General features: G+C 42.8%; 1 protein-coding gene across 4 annotated transcripts in view; it reads left to right on the top strand.

Moving 5' to 3' along the window:
• The window catches only part of FLI1 (Fli-1 proto-oncogene, ETS transcription factor), an 89328-nt gene that overhangs the window by 63673 nt on the left and 6942 nt on the right, over positions 1–18713 (top strand). For all 4 annotated transcript variants that reach the window (XM_052786342.1, XM_052786343.1, XM_052786345.1 and 1 more), the window contains one exon: positions 6194–6262. In XM_052786342.1, coding sequence (XP_052642302.1) covers positions 6194–6262 — 69 coding nt within the window. The remainder of the gene's footprint in view (positions 1–6193; positions 6263–18713) is intronic.

An 18713-nucleotide genomic window follows, 5' to 3' on the forward strand; every position in this document is an offset into this window, starting at 1 on the left:
AGAGGGCTGTGCACTTTCCCCTAAGGCTTCTGGTAAAGACTGCTTCAAAATAGGACCGTCAACTGGCCAGAGTTGGAGATTTTCTATGTTCGTGGAGGCCCAGATTTGTTGGAAAGAGGAAAAAATAGAAGATTAATTCCCCAAATGTAAGTGTGCTGAAGCAAACATCGTGCAAATGACCTAGTACTCAAAGAACAATTTTTCCTGAACCTCTTCATTGCTACTCTCTGTCCCACACTAGAGTATGTGATGGATCCAATACTCCTTTTTGCTGTATTAAGCCCCTAAGACAGAAGCTGTGAGCAGTCTTCTGAGCTACTTCTGGAGAAGCATACCACAGCAGCCCAAACAGGAATGATCACCTTACAGTTAGCACATGCTCTTGAGGCTGGCAGTGTTAGATTCAGACCTTCCTAAGACTTCATGTGCAACCATAAGCATGTCCATAGCTTCTGAATGTCTCCTCTTCAGCTATAAAATGGAGGTTAAAGCATTTATTTTCTTCACAAAGGTGCGCTCAGGATAATTGCATTGTGACAAGGCCAGAGAAGTGGAGCTAAATCTCACACGCTCCAGTATTTTTTCAAGTGGAACAGCTTTTATAGGAGTATAATTATTGAGGACTGAAAAAATCAGGAGAAGGTGCCATAAAGCGAGGTGGGAGGGCAGGGAGAGAAAGAAAAAAGTATATTTCCTCCACTGGGAAATCAAATTGTGATGTAAAGGCAGCTTAAGATGTCTCCATCTGGCCAGTGCAATAAAGCAGCGAGACAGCATTTATTTAGGGTGTTTCTTCAAAGCTGTTCGGTGCTGGTCTCTCTCTGCCTCTGCTAAAATCAGTGGGAGTTTTACAGATTACAGTGGGACAAGAGTTAGATCACAGATGGGTGCCTCTGTAAGCCCCACCTTTATGTTTTTTTGAGAAGTCGAGCCAAGGAAATGATTCACAACAAATAACCAAACTGTTGGATTTGAACAGTTTTTGTCCCTTGCGACTTCACAATAAAATAATTTCCCATCTAAAATAATTTGCAAATTTCATCCTGTTTCATCAGCAAAAAGCTGCTGGTTCACAGAACACTTCAAGATTATTGCAGATGCAAAATAACTTTCTAACTAAGGTTTGCATGCAGAATTACACACTTTTACAGGAAAGCGTAAGGCAGTTTTGTGAAGCCAGTGCTGCTTTGGCCAAACCGGCTGACTTTGGCTGGGCAAATCAGACGCTTTGTAACCGGAAATGTTTTTGAATTCCCACAAGATAAATACTCAAGTGAGACTCTTGAATTGTCTTATTGATAAGACTTGAGAATTGACAGAAAGAGACGAAGAAGGAGTTGTATGGTTTTTGAATCAAAGAACCAGGCTGAATTTGAAAAGGTTGGCAGAAGAGTTGAATTCTTCTGTTGCTTTAGCTCCAGACAGCATCTCCAGTGATAGTCTCAAGTGTTAGGTATCCCATTACTTGGGGTGTTCAAAGAGAGTACCAGAGGAATTGGATTCTTGCTCTCACGGTGTAAGCCTGAAGCCCTGGATTCAATTGTTCAGAAGCAAATTCCTGATTGATCTTACCTACCTTTAGATACCTGAAGTCCCTAAATTAGAAGTCTGGTCACACTGGTCTCTGTTTATAGAAAAAAAGCAACAGGACATGTTGAAATTCAGGGTAGTAGTCCCCTAGTTCACACATGGCATTTAAATGCCTGAAAATAGGAGGGATAAACCTTTTCCTCAGTTCCTCTGTGCTTCAGTTTTACTTTCTGTAAAATGGAGCTAGTAATCCTGCCTTCTCGTTGGTCTTGTCTGTTGAGATGGCCAACCTGTGGAACAGGGATTGTGTCTAATGTCTCTCAAGATCCAGCACAATGGAGTCCTAATGCAGCTGCAACATTTAAGTGCTGCTGCAATGCATGCTGAATAATAATCATAAACATATAATGTTCTGCACAGGGAACGCCTACAATGATTTCTATGCTATTAAGCAAAAAACCCCAAGCAACTTTGCTGGATTCAGACAAATTAGTTATTCCTATTTTACGTGGATGCATACGAAAGGAGAATTCAATCCCAGTCCATCCCCAGCTTTTATGATTATAAATTTATCTCTGTTCAGCCCCTTGGGTTGTTCTAAGACGTCATGCAAGTGCTGTCCTTATTAAAGCAAGCTCCTGTCTGAGTGGAGGTCAGGAAGCCTCTGAAGAGCATTCCTTTCTGTGCAGCTGTTCCTAGCGCTGCCTAATGACAGTCTGGTTTCTGGATTGCTGGTTAACTCCCTCACGGAGTAACGCCTTCGAAAGGAGCTTATTGTTTTTCCAGACTGATTTCCAGCGGATGTTTAGTGCTGAGCCTCTGAGCTCAGTGCCATGGGGAGATGGGCTTTTTTCATGATTTTTCCCCTCTTGTGAGGTTGTTTGTTTCAGAGACATCCAGCTCTGCTCCCGCTTAGAGTGGAGAATACATGATGGCAACAAAACACAGGAGGACTTTGGGGAATTGCAGATCTATAGGCTAGATTACATCTGCCCAGTCTCTCTCTTGAAAGGTATTTGTCCTCTCAGGATGTTAAACTGGATATGTGATGACTAGTGAATCCTCAACTTTGGTGTTTGTTTTCCAAGAAATAAAGCTGGTCTGAACTTTCTGAGCCTATTTGCTAGGCAGGCAAGAAGACCCCCTGAAAATTAGCTGCCTGAGAAGGTTTTCAACTTCTTGCACTCCTGACCAGGGTAAAAGCATTCTTAAAACTGCTGCTGAAGTACGTTATTTTGGCACATCTGAGTCCAGATTGAAAAAATAAACTGGTAACATCTGCAAGACCTCTACAAAAACTCAATCTTAGTTTTGGAGACAGAAGGTTCAGGTGAGCTATTTAATATAGTCAAGACTAAACCAAACTCATATCACAGCACCTTTAGTCTTCAGGCAAAACTTAGGTCTGGATCAGAATCATGCAGTTGTTTCCTGTTTCCGTAACCTATTGAAGCAGTCAGGAATTCAGACATCTCTGATCTTTAGATTTCAGACTTGCAGAACCCAGCTCTGCAGCACACTCTATCCTTTGGAGTCTCTCAAAACACTCCCCAGTAGTTTTTTCAGGGAACTTACTGTCCATCCTGTTCAAACAATCGTCTTTCTTTAAGTGTTTCTTCCAGTTTCCTCTCCAAAATTGTGAAGCCATGCCTTGGCTTTTTCTTCTTCTCATTCATCCCCCTGCACCTTCGGACTCCAGACTGAATGACTGCTGTGCCAGTGCCTTTTTCAAACACAGTCTGCCTGGTGAATCTTCTCCAGTCAGCCAATGGGCAGTGTGAAGGAAGATTTGAATTGTTTTCATGCTATGTTTGGGATGAACATCAATAGAAGCCTGAACTGTCACCTCCTGTCCTTTTTCACTCTAGTTATGGGGGGTCAGTTGTGTGTGGTGTTTACAAATGAAAAGAGCCTGAAAGGGAAAGAATGAGACTGTGGTGAGAAGCAGAAAACTGCTTTGTGGTTTCAGGCCATATATTAATGCCAAACAAAACTATACTGCTAAAAGCAGCAGAACTCTGATTCTACCAGGAGATGTGGAGGGAAGGCTACATGGCCTTCAGAAGGTGAGGATAAAAAAGGGCTTCCAGATTAAATAGACTTCAAGATTGTGAAATCAAGATGTTCCTGCATCTCAGAAAGATGAGCTGCCTTGTGAAAAGGAAGGCTTTATGGGGAAAAAACTCTCCTGGTCTGTTTTTCAGTCCTTTTCCATCTTCCTCTTTAATTAATGCAAGGGAAATAAAAGAAGAAAGGAAAAGGTGGGGGGAACCATAAGATAACATGTTTAATATTAATTATAGGAGAATAGCCCTGCACTTTATTAATAATACCAGTGTTTCCAGAAAGAGCTGATTTAATCTAAGGTGTCACTGACCCTGTGAGGGGTAGGGGGAATAAAAACAAAATGAAAATTCATCGCAGCCGAAGTTTTGCCCAAGAACAAGTAAGGGAGGGAGCAGCCTGGCCTCTGTCTGTCTGCTTCTCTCTGTCCTGATCTGTGTCTCTGGCTTTCTCTCTTTTCCTCCTTCATTGAAAACCCTTAATAGGAAACACATTTCCTTTTCTGTGGTGTTCCCACCAGAAACCTCAGACTGTCGGGCAAAGGTGAGAACTTTTAGCAATTAAACTGGGGGAGGCGCCGTCCCTTTCCAGTGGCTTGGGGTGCATTTTTTAGCATCAAGTAGCTATAGGTTGATCATACAGGCTTGTTCAGTGCTATTCATCACCCTACCCCCACCTCCTCAGCCAGTCAGTGCAAACAGGCATTTGCAGCCTATTTAGTCATAGAAAACTGTGTTTCTGAATTACCCAGCACTTCCCTGTCTGGCAGGGGCAAGCTAGGCTGGGCGTTGCATTCAGGATCTACTTCAAATAACCTGAAAAGGAGAGAGTGGTGGACAGGAGTTTCCCCACAGATATTCAAGAGAGAAATGCCAAAGCCAGAAACCATCTGACGAAAACATGAGTTAGGTGGACAAAGCTGTAGTAATTCCTCCTCCAGCAGCAGCAAAAGACCAGCCAATCTCTCTAAATATTTGAGCCAATCACTTTGGCTATCTGCAGCTTTCACAGTCAAGGTACCCTTGGGATCCCTTTGAACTCTTTGCCTCCTAGTTTACCACATTATCCATCCTGGTCTTTTGAAACATCCCCTGTCTTGCAGCATCTGGTAGCATCCATCCTCCACTCCCTGTGAGCAGGCTTTGTTTTCCAACACCTTCTACCTCTGTGTACATGCTGGCTTGTGCACGTCTTTGGCTTTGTTTGCATTTGAGGAAGAAAAGAAATCCATAGGAACACAGGGCCAATAAGATCCAGCACCTGCAATGGCTATTACTTCTGGCAGTGAACTGCCTAATCCTCAGCTCTCACAGGAAAGCGAGACATACTATGAGTACTACAGAGGGGCAAGTGAGGTCAGTGTTATTTGGGATCATGTGGATTAGAGGAATGTGGAGACTGCATGGCTTAGTCACAAGATCCTAATCAGTTAGTATTATAGTACCTGCAAAAGAGGTATTCTTAGCCCTGCCAAAGAATCTGGGGATGCTCAGGGGCAGCATAGCATATGCAGAAATCTATACTGTTTGCTGTGTGTTGCTTAGGACCAAGTACCTTAAATGGGACAGAATCTCACTGAATAGAGGGCTGTGTAGGTATAAATAGCGGAAAGTGTCTGTAAAAGCACTTTTCATCCATACCCATCCATGGCAAGTTTGGTGCCCTGCTCCAGTTCACATCATCGGTCCCTACGAAGAAGGGCCCTCTACTTTGTTAGGAATGTCACCACCTGATGCAGTAGAAACTTTTTCAAAGAGCTATTGGAAAGGTGAGCCTGTAAGATTATGTAGGATAAACACATATAACTAGACAACCATGAAATGTGTATTACATGCTGGCTTCCAAGAGTTCACAGGGCCTCTTCCTCCCTTTCCAGAAGAGTTTACAGGATAACCAAAGTAAAATGCTTAGAAAGGAACATTTCCACCGTAGACTGTGCAAAACAAAGACCCTTCCAATGGGGTCTTTTTTGTGCTTCTCTTGAATAGTTTTGTTTCAAGTGGGGCTGGATGGAAAGGCCACTCTGAACCAAGAAAGCCACTTTCAAATGCCACAAAGCATGGGAGATGCTGGAATACCAGTGAGATTTTTGCAGCTGTTGGCCCAAACCCAAGCATGTGACACTCTAAAAATGTTCAGATCCTGACAGTGCAATTCATGTCACTTCTACTGTATGTTGTTCCTCAAACAGGAAATTTCTCTATTACAGCTAGAGAGAGAAAAGTTTCTTCCTTATCCTGTAATATAGTCTGTGCCGTAATAACTTCTAGAGACTCTGCTGTGGTAGGTATTGTACCTGTATAAATGTACTATACAACCTCACCCTTTTATCGCAGTTCTCAATGGAGGACATCAAGGCACTCAGTGAAGGAAGCAAATGTCTTTATTTTGGTTTGCAAGCGGAGAAACAGTAGCACATGTGTGACATACAGCTACCAAGCTATTAGAAGAATTTCATATCCATCATAGAAAATGTGTAACTAATTGTCTGAAAAATTTGGTCTTTAGATCCTAACGATAGCATTTTCTACCTGCCTGCATGGTTCCCCACTGGCAGAGCAAATTCAAACTGCAATAACTCCTTTTCTTTTCATTATAGGTAGCTCACTGCTGGTCTACAATACTCCATCCCACACAGAAGCTTCCTCACGTCTTGCCACCAAAGAAGGTCAGTCATTTGCATATAAATGTCCTGGCTTCCAGTGCTCTCACGATGTTTTTGATTGGGTTAAAACTCAACCTTTTATGTAACATCTTTGGAATGAAAATGTTCTGATTTGCTATGCATGCATAGCATGGTTAAAATAGAATAATTTGCAGCCCCATCCATGCTGAAAATCACATCTCCGCTTGTCCAGCCAACATTGTGGCATAAAATGTATATCTGTCCTTTTCACACTTGTGTATTACTGAGTTGGTGAACTGATGGCATATTTTCTGTTCTTTATGTGAAACAGTTTGAAATCTCAGATATATAGCAAGGACTGAGACACTATGTCTCTCTGAGTTAGTTCATAGTTGAAAGATAAAATTTTCTCACAATAAATTCCATTACTGAATAAAGGCCGGTCAGGTCTTCCAAAACCATTCATGAATCTTTTAGCTAGTTTCAACCAGCAAGGAAGACCAAGTGTATCTTTTTCACACTTTCATTTTGGAACATTTTGATTTTCTTTTTCAAATAACCCCAAATTTTTAATCTATTAGAAATTCTAGTCATGTATATAGAGCTTAGAAACCTTGAAGTGCTCTATAACTTACTGTGTAGGACTAGTAGCCTTGAGTTTGGTCTTCCTTTCCCTTTGTGTAACTGCAGGAACATTGGTTTTGCTCAGCGAACTATGTTCAGCTCCTCCATTTGAAAAACTTCCGGGAAAAGTGTGAAATCTCATGTCTGCCATATGAGATAACACACCTAGAAGCAGCCTGCTCTCATGCTGAGACAGTTTCCTCACCTCATATATAAACATTTCTATGCTTTTCAGGAGAACATGGCTTCATTGATGAGCCACAAGTTTGCATTTCAAAGAATAGTGGGGAAAGGCAGAAAGTCTTTTATTTAAGCAGCTGGGGAGAGAGAGACAAAACCCCCCATTTCACTGAAAGGCTACAGCAAACTGAGATCACACATTTAACAAGCTTCTGCATGGTGTGTCTGGCTGCTTCATTGACTAGCACTGCTCTTAGAGCCAGCACTTCTTTCTCGTTCCACCACGCTGCATTTCATCTCCAACATCTGTCTTGGACCCTGGACACAATATCGGTGCTGTTTTTTACAGCAGCTTCTTTTGTCCAGCATATAACTATCTATTTGAGCTGTCTGTTCCCTAGCATGCTGCTCTTTCTTTATGAGACAGGCATTAGTTGATAAAACATGGTACATAACAGAGACAAAGCCATTCAGGCTTTTCTGTGACTGACTACTTTGACACTAACAGCCATCTATTTAAAATTAATAAAAGCTAGGCTTGCTCCTATTTGAATAAAGCAGACACACATACACGTGTTCCTCCACAATTTCCCCCATAAACGTACATGCACATCCAAGACTGTGCTCTTTCTGTCTCAGGCCAGGTGGCTGCTAAAAATAAAGGGAAGAAAGCTGCAATTTTTTTTATTAAAGAGAAATGCTCTGTGTAAAATTGAACTCCTCTGAATTTTTTATACCCTTTATCTTTGCAAGTTGGGCCTAGAGTCACTCAGGCAGAAAGAAATTTGAGGGAAAAAATGTTCCTCCCCCTCCATTTTTACTGCCCTCGAGTGTGTTTCTTTAGTGCAGCTGACAGAAGTTTGCTTTGATTTCTGTCAGCTAGGCGTTTTTAATTTTACATGGTACTTTCATCATGTGCCAATAAAGGACTAAACACACCCATGGGATAGTCAAATAAAAATTAAGAACTAGCATAGAAATGTTGAAATCCCATCTATTCCCCTTACATTTCTTCCTACAATGCATAAATTTCCCCTGCATGCATTTGATGTCTGAATACTGTTCTAGGATAAACCAACCCACTTCAACCTACTGTAACTGATTCATGCGCCAAATATTATTCGTGAGGTAAGATGACAGGATAAGAGACATGTGAACATGACAGGCTGACTGATAAGGAATTGGAGGAGCAGAGTGAAGTGTCTTGTCCAATATCACAGAAGACACTCGTGATGGACAGAAAACTGGACTTGGAATTCCTCAGCCTCGGTCTAGCCTGTTAGGCAACAAGATTTTCCTTGCTTCCTTTTAAGGCTTTTTAATGGGCTCACTTCAAGATGATGATATTCTTTTGGAAAAGGAATTTCACGTTAAAAATAATGATTTTTTATAAGTATTTTCTTGTCTCCTTAACTTCTCAAAAGATGAAACATTTTTCTTTATGTTAATGCATCTTGAATCTACTAATCCTGTAAACATTTCTTCTCTCTATGCCTGTGAATAAAAACATACAAACAAATTTTTCTAACCACCTTCCCTTGAGGATTCAAAAGCAGGAGAAGGTGATCAAATAGTACAATACATGTCAGAGATAGGAAAAAACCACTATTTTCTTCACTCCTCCTGTATTTTTTCTTGCACGTTCTCTAAGATCACATAGCTAATGCAAATAACCTGCTTATGCAAATTCCAGGGAGAAATGCATGCTCTTTGTATACGCTTACACCGTGCTTTATACAACGTATTCCATCCACATACTGTGAAAAAGAACCTACATGGCAAAAAAAGGTACAGCTGCAACACAGTGAGATGCAGATGTTTCAGATGCAGCATACAGCTCTGCTCTGTCCCGAACTTTTACAGACATAGCAGGGCATGCTCTGTAGCCACAGCAAGGACGATGTCATGCAGGAGCACAGGGCACCACTTGACCTGTGGCCCACGCTGGCAAGGGCAGCACTGCTGTCACAGGACTGGGTTTCGTGCCATGGCTCTGGAGACAGAACTGCCTTGGCTGGTTGCAGCTGCAGACTTTACTCCCTTTTTCCCTTCTATTTTCTGCCCTCTCATTTCTCTTCTGCAATGCCAGCTCTGCACACAGAACAACCTGTAGCACTGCTTTAGGGGAGTTAAACTGCTTTCATAGGAGAAACAGATACTGTAAACTTATACAGCTGGTGCACAAAGCATATGCGTTTTGTTCTCAGATGAGATAGGTAGAAACCTTGTCGTGTTCAAAGGACTCTTGTTGCCTGAGCTTCTTTGCTTCTCAGCCTCATAAACGCTCAAAAGTATGGTATTTAGCGTCATTGGTACAAATTGTCTTCAGCTGCCTTTGAGAAATAAATTGCTCTAATGAAAATCACCAGTATTTTTTGGCTAGAGAACAATTTTCTGGAAAATGAAACGAGGTTGCTCTCATTGCTGAATGGAAAGATTTGTGTCCCACTCCCAGCGCTCCACTGGAGAGACGGTCTGTTTCATTTTCCGTGACTGTTTGGAGCAATGACTGACCTACTGTAGGTACTGGAGACATGGGAGAAGAATCTGAGACCACATTATCTGCCCAAGTCCATGGAGATTTTAAATTGCTTGCCTTCAGAATGTTGTCATTTAAGTAGGTTTCCATAGGGAAATGGAAAGTATATCCACATACAACAACATTTAGGAGGCCAAAGGGCTGTGTCCCGTGTGGTTGTGAGCATCCTGGCCTCAATCCAACACATTTTTGAAGTCCATGCTTACTTTTAAGTATGTTGGGGTCTGCATAACTCGCATGTTTAATATACAGGCCCGAATGCTGTGAAGGATTTGAACCCAAGCAGGATAGTGCTGGCAGTTTCCAAAGAGGCAGAATCGGGATGTGTTGATGTGTAAAATTACATGTGTCTAAACAGGCATGTAGGAGTGTCTGGTGTGGTATATGTCGTGCTTTGCAGTATGTGCCGATACACAGTAAAGTGGGTATTTGTGCAGTGAGGTGGCAGAGTGGGATGAAGGAAGGCTCAGCTGATAAGGGCTACACCCGCGCATCACGCCTGAGAATTTAGTGGAGCGATTTTGTGTGGCTGTTTGCCTCCACGTTACAGGTTATGTATGATCTTGACTAAAAAGCTGGATTCAGCATGGGTTTTTATCCTCCAGCACTGTCCTCTGCATATGTCAGGCTCAGCCTAAGGCAATATAGTTATCTTAGAATAGTGGTAAACCAGCACTAGCCCAAAGTCTCATAAATCCAACGTAAATTCAAGCAGAACACAGGAAAAAACTGATGTGCTACCTGCATTTTCAAAGGGGGAATAAATTTGTATGTGAATACATGAATATGGATATAGGAGGTGAATTTTAAGAATGTAGTCTGTGGCTATCCCATTTTTATGTTTACATTATAGAAGTGTTTGTGTGAACAATAAGGATGTTTGGGTATAAGGTGTGTTTGCCTTTATGTTTTGTTCAGTTGTTGGCAAATCTAAGAAGATAAGCAAATCAGTGAGCTCTGCAACGCACACAGCGTGGTTTCCCATGGGTTCATACCCATGTTCATTGTGAGCCCCTAAGGAAGAGTTACCTGATTTTGGAGCATTAATAAGATCTCTCTCACACAGATTCACTGGTACCTAACAAAATACAAGTCTGTGCAGCTGCTTTTCTTGCTGTCAGGGCTGCAATCTCTCTCCTCTTTCCCTAGCAGTTTCCTTTAAATTGGTAGGAACACTTTAAAACTCATCTCTCCCACTTGTCAAATTCGGTGACAATTTTGGGTGACAGGTTCAAAAGTTTTGGGGGACTGGAGAGAGGAGGGCAAAGAGACCACAGGCAGCGTGGCTGCATAAGCATGGTTCCCACAGGAAAATAGTCTCCAATTCCTGCATAAAATTCTTCTCTTGCAAAGGCTATTTTTCAGGTCTAAAACGTCATGTGAAAAATATTGACCAGTTTTAGTCAACTCTTCTTTTGAGTGTGTCAGTAAGGCCCCTTGTTCACAGCAAAGGTTATAAACCCTCCAGTCTTAGTCGTGTCAGAGAAAAAGCAGTTGCAGCTTTATGCCCTCTTAATTGTCTGTACATGCTAAAATATTTGTTGATGATATTTGTGTGCCTGGTGATGAAATATCCCATTTTTAGCTCTGTAGCAGAAAAAGGGGAGGCTTTTTTGGTGCTGCTTTTTTTTTCAACTGTGTGGCCAAACCAGGGATTTACGATTTCAGGAGAGACAGTAGCTAGCGCTCTTGGATTTTTCTTTTTTTCTTTCTTTTTTTTTAATTGTTTTCCTTTGAAATTCCAGAGTTAGTGTTTTGTCTGCTTTCTCCCTGACCCTCTTCAGAGGCAGGCGCGTGTTTTTTCACCAGAAAAACTGGAAACAAAGAATCGTTGTCTTTAAGCTGTAGCAGGCAGGAAACCCAACTCACAAGGGATCACCCTGAGCCAGCGCTGTCCCAGAGTAGACTCCAGTTCTCTGAATTCAACCTGACAGCTTGTCTGGAGCACTTTCTAAGTAACCATTATCCTTCCTTTTCTCCCAGCAAAAGAGCTATTATTTTTTTGCCTAGGGTGCACTGCAAGCAATGTTATTGCACATGTGGGGGGGTTACATGTTTGCCGGGGTGCAGTCCCTCCTGTGAAAAGCTCTTGGAAGCACTTTGGCCGTTTCCTAAGACAAGAGTAAATTTGTTTCCTAGTAATGTGTTAGATGGGCAAATGCTCTAAAAATGCTAGCTGCAATGTCTGCGCATGTGTGTCTTCCCTTCCCTTTTCTCATATGTGTATATTGCTGCGTCTAGCTTTTTTCTCCGTGAATATGTGTTTCTTTTTCTTTACTTCTGCATTTGCGTATTTTTCAATAAGTGCAAACTGCAAGCACATTACTGTTTGGTTTTACCCCCCTGTGTGCTGGGGGGTAAAATATGCACAGTGCTGTTTGCATATTTGTGCTCACTCGTATATGTGCTTTGGATGAATGTGATATATGTGTGTGAAGGGTGCTCAGAAACGTGCCTTTTGGAGTATGCAATTGTGTGTCTGCTTTTTTGCTCAGTAGCGTGCCTGTCTGCATGTGGCTGTTTGTGTCTGCAGCCCTGCGTAGCTCAGTAACATGTATGTTGACTGGAAAGTGACTACTTTTCAAAGCTGGCTCTGCGAGGGATTCTTAGGACACATACTTCACTCTTCATGCACTGTGCATTGGGACTTCTGCTGCTGATATTAAAAAAAGCAACAACAACAAAAATTCTCACTACTTCCTCCTTTTCTTCATAATGTGTCTTTGTAAGTGTTGCACAGGGTAACTCAGACATGAATCAGGAAGTTCCACCGCTGCATGGCTCTGGGATGTTTTTCCAGCCACGCTCGCACAACTGGGGGCTGTCGCCTATGGCTCAAAGCAAACACGGAGTGACTCCAAATTTTGGGGGCCAGAGCCCCCTCTGAGTCGGGGAGCAGAGCTCCAGGCTCTAGAGCTGTGGAGCGTAGGAGCTCCTTCATCTCATATTACCAGGCTAAGTCTAATGAGGGAGAGGGATCGCAGATCTCAAGCTGGAGTGACCTGCTTCGGAAGGGACCAGGACTACCCTAAGCATGCCCTGTCTGTGCAAGCTGAATGAGTCCCCTTTTAAAATCCTGAATCCTAGTTCTGTGCATGCACTATGTTAAGCTCCACATCGTGTCTGGTGCTGGAAATAAGTGGGCTTCGGCCACAGTACTTTAATCCAACACTGGATCTAGAGTAGGAGTTAAATCGGAAATGTTTGATTGCTCTGATCTGTATGTCCATAAGGATAGCAACACATAACTGGACTCTCAGCTACTTGCAGAGATTTCCCAAGTTAAACCTGCTCTTCATGTCCATGTTCTGCAACAGATTTCTTATGTAAACCCAGCAGTCAGTCCCTTCTCACTTGGTTTGAGTTGACTTCAAGTCAAAAACCAATGTTGTTCCAAGCCTGGACTTTGCTCTTTGTGTCAGTTCCTCATCTGTAAAACAGGTTAATAGCAATGCAGAGATGTTTGACAATTCTTTTTTTTTTATGTTGTGAAATAATCAAATAGTCTGATAATGTAGAGTAGAAGTTACTTTGAAATTATTCTGCGCTCAGCTGATTGCTTCCTTTTAGTGGAGAGACTTAGAATTACTTAATTCCACATATGATCCCTGTACTGGTTATTTTTTAGCGCAAGGAGCAGGACACTGTGGTCTTGAAGCAGAGATGAATGAGTTTAGTGCTTGAAGGCACTGGAAAGTCTTACATAATCATGAGAATGGTCATAGTAATACTGGCCATAAATGACGTACAGCATGACATATGGCATACATGCTAAGTAATTGTTTTAATTAGCAGAAATAGTAAATTGAAAAGTAATTCGTTGCAAACCAAATGATACTGTGGGTGAGATTTTGAGGCCTCAGTGTACACAGTTATGACACCCATGTAAGTCATACCTGGGTGTGTGCCATAGGGCTAAATGTTAAGGGAAGCTAATTGCCAACTAGCATGAACCATCTCTTGTAGCAGTTTGAAAAGGCCGGAGGACTCCTCATACTCTGCTCTGCTTCCTAGTCCTGTTCCACTATCTCTGCCACACACTGTAAATCCTCCTGCAGACAAATGATAGCATCCAGAGCCTTCACAGCTTTGTGCTAAGAAAAACTGTATCTAAGCAAATCTCTTGCTGCTGACATTGTAAGGTTTTGCACTGTATATATTGAGCATTTAGTATGTATACTTGGAGCCAGAGTGGGCCTGGGAAGAACCTTACAGACTCTACAACCTTTATGTCTGCTGCCATCATTTAAAACAATGCATCTAATGTTTCTAGGAGGAGTTGGAGGTGTTTTTGGCTTCCTTGCTCCTCCAGAAACCCACAGTCTAGGTTTCTTCTCTCCAACTGGCTTTAAACACAACCCCACCTCTTCAATGCGATCTCCAGGAGGTTAAATGACGGGAGTGTGAGGGCTGGACACTCAGCCGCTTGGCAGGCCTTGCTTACATGTTTGGTTTGCAGTAGCAGTGTTTTTTGTTCCCATGCGCCTACGTTGGGACTTTTCCAAGATACCAGAATAGTGCCACCACACACAACCTCACTTTGGGAGGAAAAGCGGTGAGGTCCTATGCCCTCCTTTCTCTCTCTCCCTATAAAGTAGTTGCCACAAAATAGACCCCAAGTGACCACTTAGATTAATCACAAGTCTGGATCCCCTAGGACACCTGGTTCTGCTTTCCCCATTTAGAGAAGCTAATTTAAATTCCAGCCACCAAGCCAGGATCCTTTCTTCCTACTGAAGCAGAAGGACTCGTTGCAAAAAACAGACTATGTTCTGCATGGAGAATCCCATGGATCTCATAGCCCATAGCCTTAGGACAAGCCACTTTCCATCCTCTGGCTGCCTAATCTCCTTGGAGGTACCAGCTCCAGTAGGCAGAGATTGGCAGGCTCTTTCTATTGCTTAGCACCTACCATGCTGGGGAATCTAGATGCCTCCACAAGTTTGCTGCACGTATGTTTGTCCAGACATCTTCTACAAAAGCTGACTGCAGCAAGAAATCCCGTCTCAGGGGATGAAAGCTTCTTGGGAGGTTTCAAGCCACGCTCAGCTCTGCAACAGGGCTCCTCACAAGGGAAATGTGGTGGGGATAGCGATTCGCGCAGGCAGAGCTCAGCGTTTGGATGCTTCTGTGTTATGTATAGTATTACATTTCAGGATGCTGTTCAATTCGGACATGCAGTCCCATGGCTATTGTGTTAACCCAGGCATGACACTGCCCACGGGTCTGACAGGGAGAGCTAACGTCACTCTGCACCTTGACAGTGAGCCCCAACAGTTCATAAAGCAGACAGTGCCTGTCTGGAAAAGAGCTGCTACTGCTGCCAATGATGCCATGAATACGATAAATATGCCATGCTATTACTTCCCAGCCTTGCTTGCAATTAAGGACACTATGCCAGCATAGATGGCATTTCAGGTAAGATTCCCCTATAGTGCCTATAAAGCATTTAGTCCATAAATGACCCAGCCCCACTGTATCCATCCTAGAACCAAAAGGCCTGAAAAATGAGGATTTTGCAGGCCCAGTGCCCATCCTTCTCCTGGAAAGCCTTATCAAGGCTGGTAGCACAAAACTGTGCCTGAATCTGGTTTGACTGAAAAAGCTCCTACAGAGAGAGCAGGATGAAGGGGCTGTCAGCACTCACCAAGCAGCTCAGGAAGCACAGGGACTGTGAGCTTATTGTTCAGTTGAAATCCCCCCCTTTGCTTCTCCCCTCTGTCCCAAGCTCTCAGATTTATAAAACACCATTTAAAAAAAATTTTTTTAAGAACTTTTTAAAGCTTATCAGAGAGGGTTTGCTCTCTAATACATCATACCTTAAACACAGATTCCCTAATGGCTTGTTCATTGGACTGCATTCAAGCTGAAAGGACTGTGAGGCATCTGGGATCGTCTTGGTGTGGAAATCTGCTTGGGGATTTTAAGCCCGATTTCCTAGGGAAATGAGTCTGTGCGTGTCCATCCATCTGCCCCTAGCCCATAGCAATACTTGAGCCTATTAGTCTGTTTAGACTAAATATGATCCAGAGGTATGAGGAACAGGAGTGAAGTAGCACTCAAGCTGTGAGATGGGGGGGGGCGCTTGTCTGTAAAGGTGGGCTGGTGGTTTAGCGGAGCCTGCCTTATCTTCCTGACTGTAATGCCATGCCTCCTACACTTGCAAAGTACAACGTGCAGCCATTCTCCTCCTCCATGTCCCATAGTCTCATCCAGGGGATCCCTGGGACACACTCCTCTGTTTCTTCCTCACAAGAAGTCCTTCCTTTGTTGCACCAGACAGTCTGACCAGAAGAAACTGCAGAGGTTTGGATAACTTAGCTCATCTCTTGAACTTTACGGGACAGCCTGCCTAATGCCCAGTCTTGATCTTGCTAATTTTGCCATGTTCTAAGCCTTTTCTCAGCCTTCTACATAGCCTAGCAGGTTGTTTCATTACTGTGTTAATTCTGATTTACATCTAATTCCAGAGGAATCAATAGACTTTGAAAGGGGAGTTGCACAGCGGAGAATGAAAACTTCCAAATGACACAGAGGGTGGAGAGGTAGGAGCTGAGGGAGATTTGAGGTGAGGAAGTATAGACCAAGGATAGAAAGGGTGCAGAGACCAATGCTATGCAGTCTGTTCCACACAGCCTGATTTCTGGGAAAGCCACTTCATCTGGAAAAGGCAGCTAAAGCCCGAGGAAAATGTGTTTATGCATGTAAATAAATAAAATTATATTTAACCTTCTTCCCAGGCGTGCTGTGAGTGTGAATGTTTGCAAAGCTGTGAGATCCTTAGTTGAAAGGTGCTGTAAAAGTGCAAAGCATTATTAATATCCTTTACCTTACTCATAATAGAGTATGCATTCATTCTGGGGAATTTCTGGACATAAACCAGACAGCTGCAGAATGACATTTCTTGAAAGCATCTATGATTTATTTTCTGCTCTTTAATTCCATTTTGTATTGAACACACATTTGTCATAGGACTGTTGTTCCACTGGGCCTTTTAAGTCTAAAACAGACTTGGGGACCTGATCCTTACCTGGTATAAATTTGCCCTTAACTTCACTGTAGCTATTTGCTGATTTACACCAGAATAGGACCTCAGTCCAAGTTTTTTAATTGAATTTCCATAGCATGGCAAGTTTGGGTGTAAAATCCAAGTGGTTTTAATGGCAGATAAGACTCTCCCTGTAACTAACTGTCTGGCTGGAGTTCTGTAGGATCTCTTCGAGCCACTGGGCGTCAGGTCCTGGGAATGATATTGTTTTTGCAGAAACTCGAGTCTCTGTATAGGTTCCCTGGCTCTGCGTTTTCCATTTTGTTTTAAACACGTTCAGCTTTAGAGTCTGGGCCTGTAAGCTGGGAGGGCTGGTGTGGTTCTTTCATGTTGCACGGATTTTTGTGAAAACAAAACAAAAATAGCTTAGTGGATTTGGACTTTTGGGGGTTTTTGAGAGGGAGAGAAAGAGTTGGAAATTTGCACTAGCTGAGTGAACACATTTCAATAGCAATGCCTGTATTGCTAACTATCATATTTAACCCTTCTTACCATTGCAAAGTCACGCTCAGAGCTAAGTCTCATCCTAAACACAAGTGTGGCTGCCTCTATATATGCCCACACTTTACTCCATAATCCATACTATATAGGGGAAACTGAGGCAAAGGGACTCATCTGAGGTACGCTAAACCTGGATTAAACCTGGGCTGTCACATGCACACTGCCCTTCCAAGCTGACATTTTACATCCTAAAATGTATGCTACAAGGAAGTCCATTCAGAGAGGGTTTGAACAATAATTTTGACCAGGCTTAGCCAAAGTTATCTGGAGAACCAAGCCTTCATCCTGTAAAGCCCAAGCAGCCATAGCAATACACGCCTGGTCAGCACATGTGATTGTAATAGTATCACTTATTGGTTAAAAAAACCCTCAGGAGATGCATTTTACACTCTTTCTGTGACACTGTGAGAAGAGCAGGCTCCTCCTGAGTGACAAAGTTTCTCCATCTGGAGGAGGAGGATGATCATCTATCCAGATGATGGCCTATTTGTTTACTCAAAACATGCTGATGCATCTGAATCAACCAACCCATTTGTAGCAGTTGATTCACTTTGGTCAATTATCTGATCCAAAAGAATCAGAGAAAATTGAAAATTTTCAATGAGTTCTGCTACTTTTTGGAAAGGAATTTTTTCTCTAATTTGAAAATAATTTTTCTGTTGGAAAATTAATTGCTACCTTTCTTTTTAACAGGCTCAACATGTAAATGACATTTCCATTAAAATTACATAATGGCAAAACTGTTTCTGATTGAGCTAACCAAAATGTACATTAGCATCTCCATCAGTGGAAATTTCTGAGGTTTTGCCTTTCTCTCCCAGTGCAGAACTCTCATGTTTTTTTCAAAATATTTCTCAAAATATTGCTCTAGCTCTAGTTGTAATACTTCTGAAGGATATCCCAGGGGAGAAATGAAAGTCAGAGACTGGCTGCAAAGAGGACATGGGAAAAGCCAGCGGTTACTTCAGACCTCATCTCTGCTCTCCTGATTTCAGTCACTGATAGAGCAGCAGCCCAAGCTCTGGGTGCACTCAGATGAAGTTAGGATTTGCATGATGGGTTTCCAGCAAGGAAAATGCCACCCGTGCAAATAGCATCTTATTTACAATGATGACAACTGCTGAGGACTGAGCTTGGGGATAAAGTTCCCTGGCAGCACCAGGTTCCAAGCCAGTTTCCAGCTCTGCTGCTCCTTGCCCAGCCATGGGAGTGGGGACAGGGCTCCCTTCTGGGGACAGCATGGCTGGGGCTGCCACCTCCCTCTTTCAGAGATGTCTCCTCACACTCTTTGCACCAGGCTGAAACCGTAGCGGTTTGTTTTCCAGTCTGATCTATTTGCAGTGGGGTTTGCGGTTTCTAGTAAAAGGGAAAAAACAAATAAGTAAAATAAAAATAAAACCAGGCAGATTACATGAGCTCTGTTTTCCCCCCATTCCCCTCTCTTCCCTCCTCCTCTTTCTCTCCCTCTCTTCCCCTCCCCTTCCCTCTCCCGTCCCTTTTCTGTTTTCCTTTTCATGCCAATAACTAGAAGGCTGTAATTTCAAAGCTGCAGCGGCTTTCCCAGCACCGGGAGGAATGTGCAAGTGCCTGGGATGTTTCCG

This window comes from Harpia harpyja, chromosome 4, assembly GCF_026419915.1.
Source record: "Harpia harpyja isolate bHarHar1 chromosome 4, bHarHar1 primary haplotype, whole genome shotgun sequence".
Taxonomy (NCBI): domain Eukaryota; kingdom Metazoa; phylum Chordata; class Aves; order Accipitriformes; family Accipitridae; genus Harpia; species Harpia harpyja.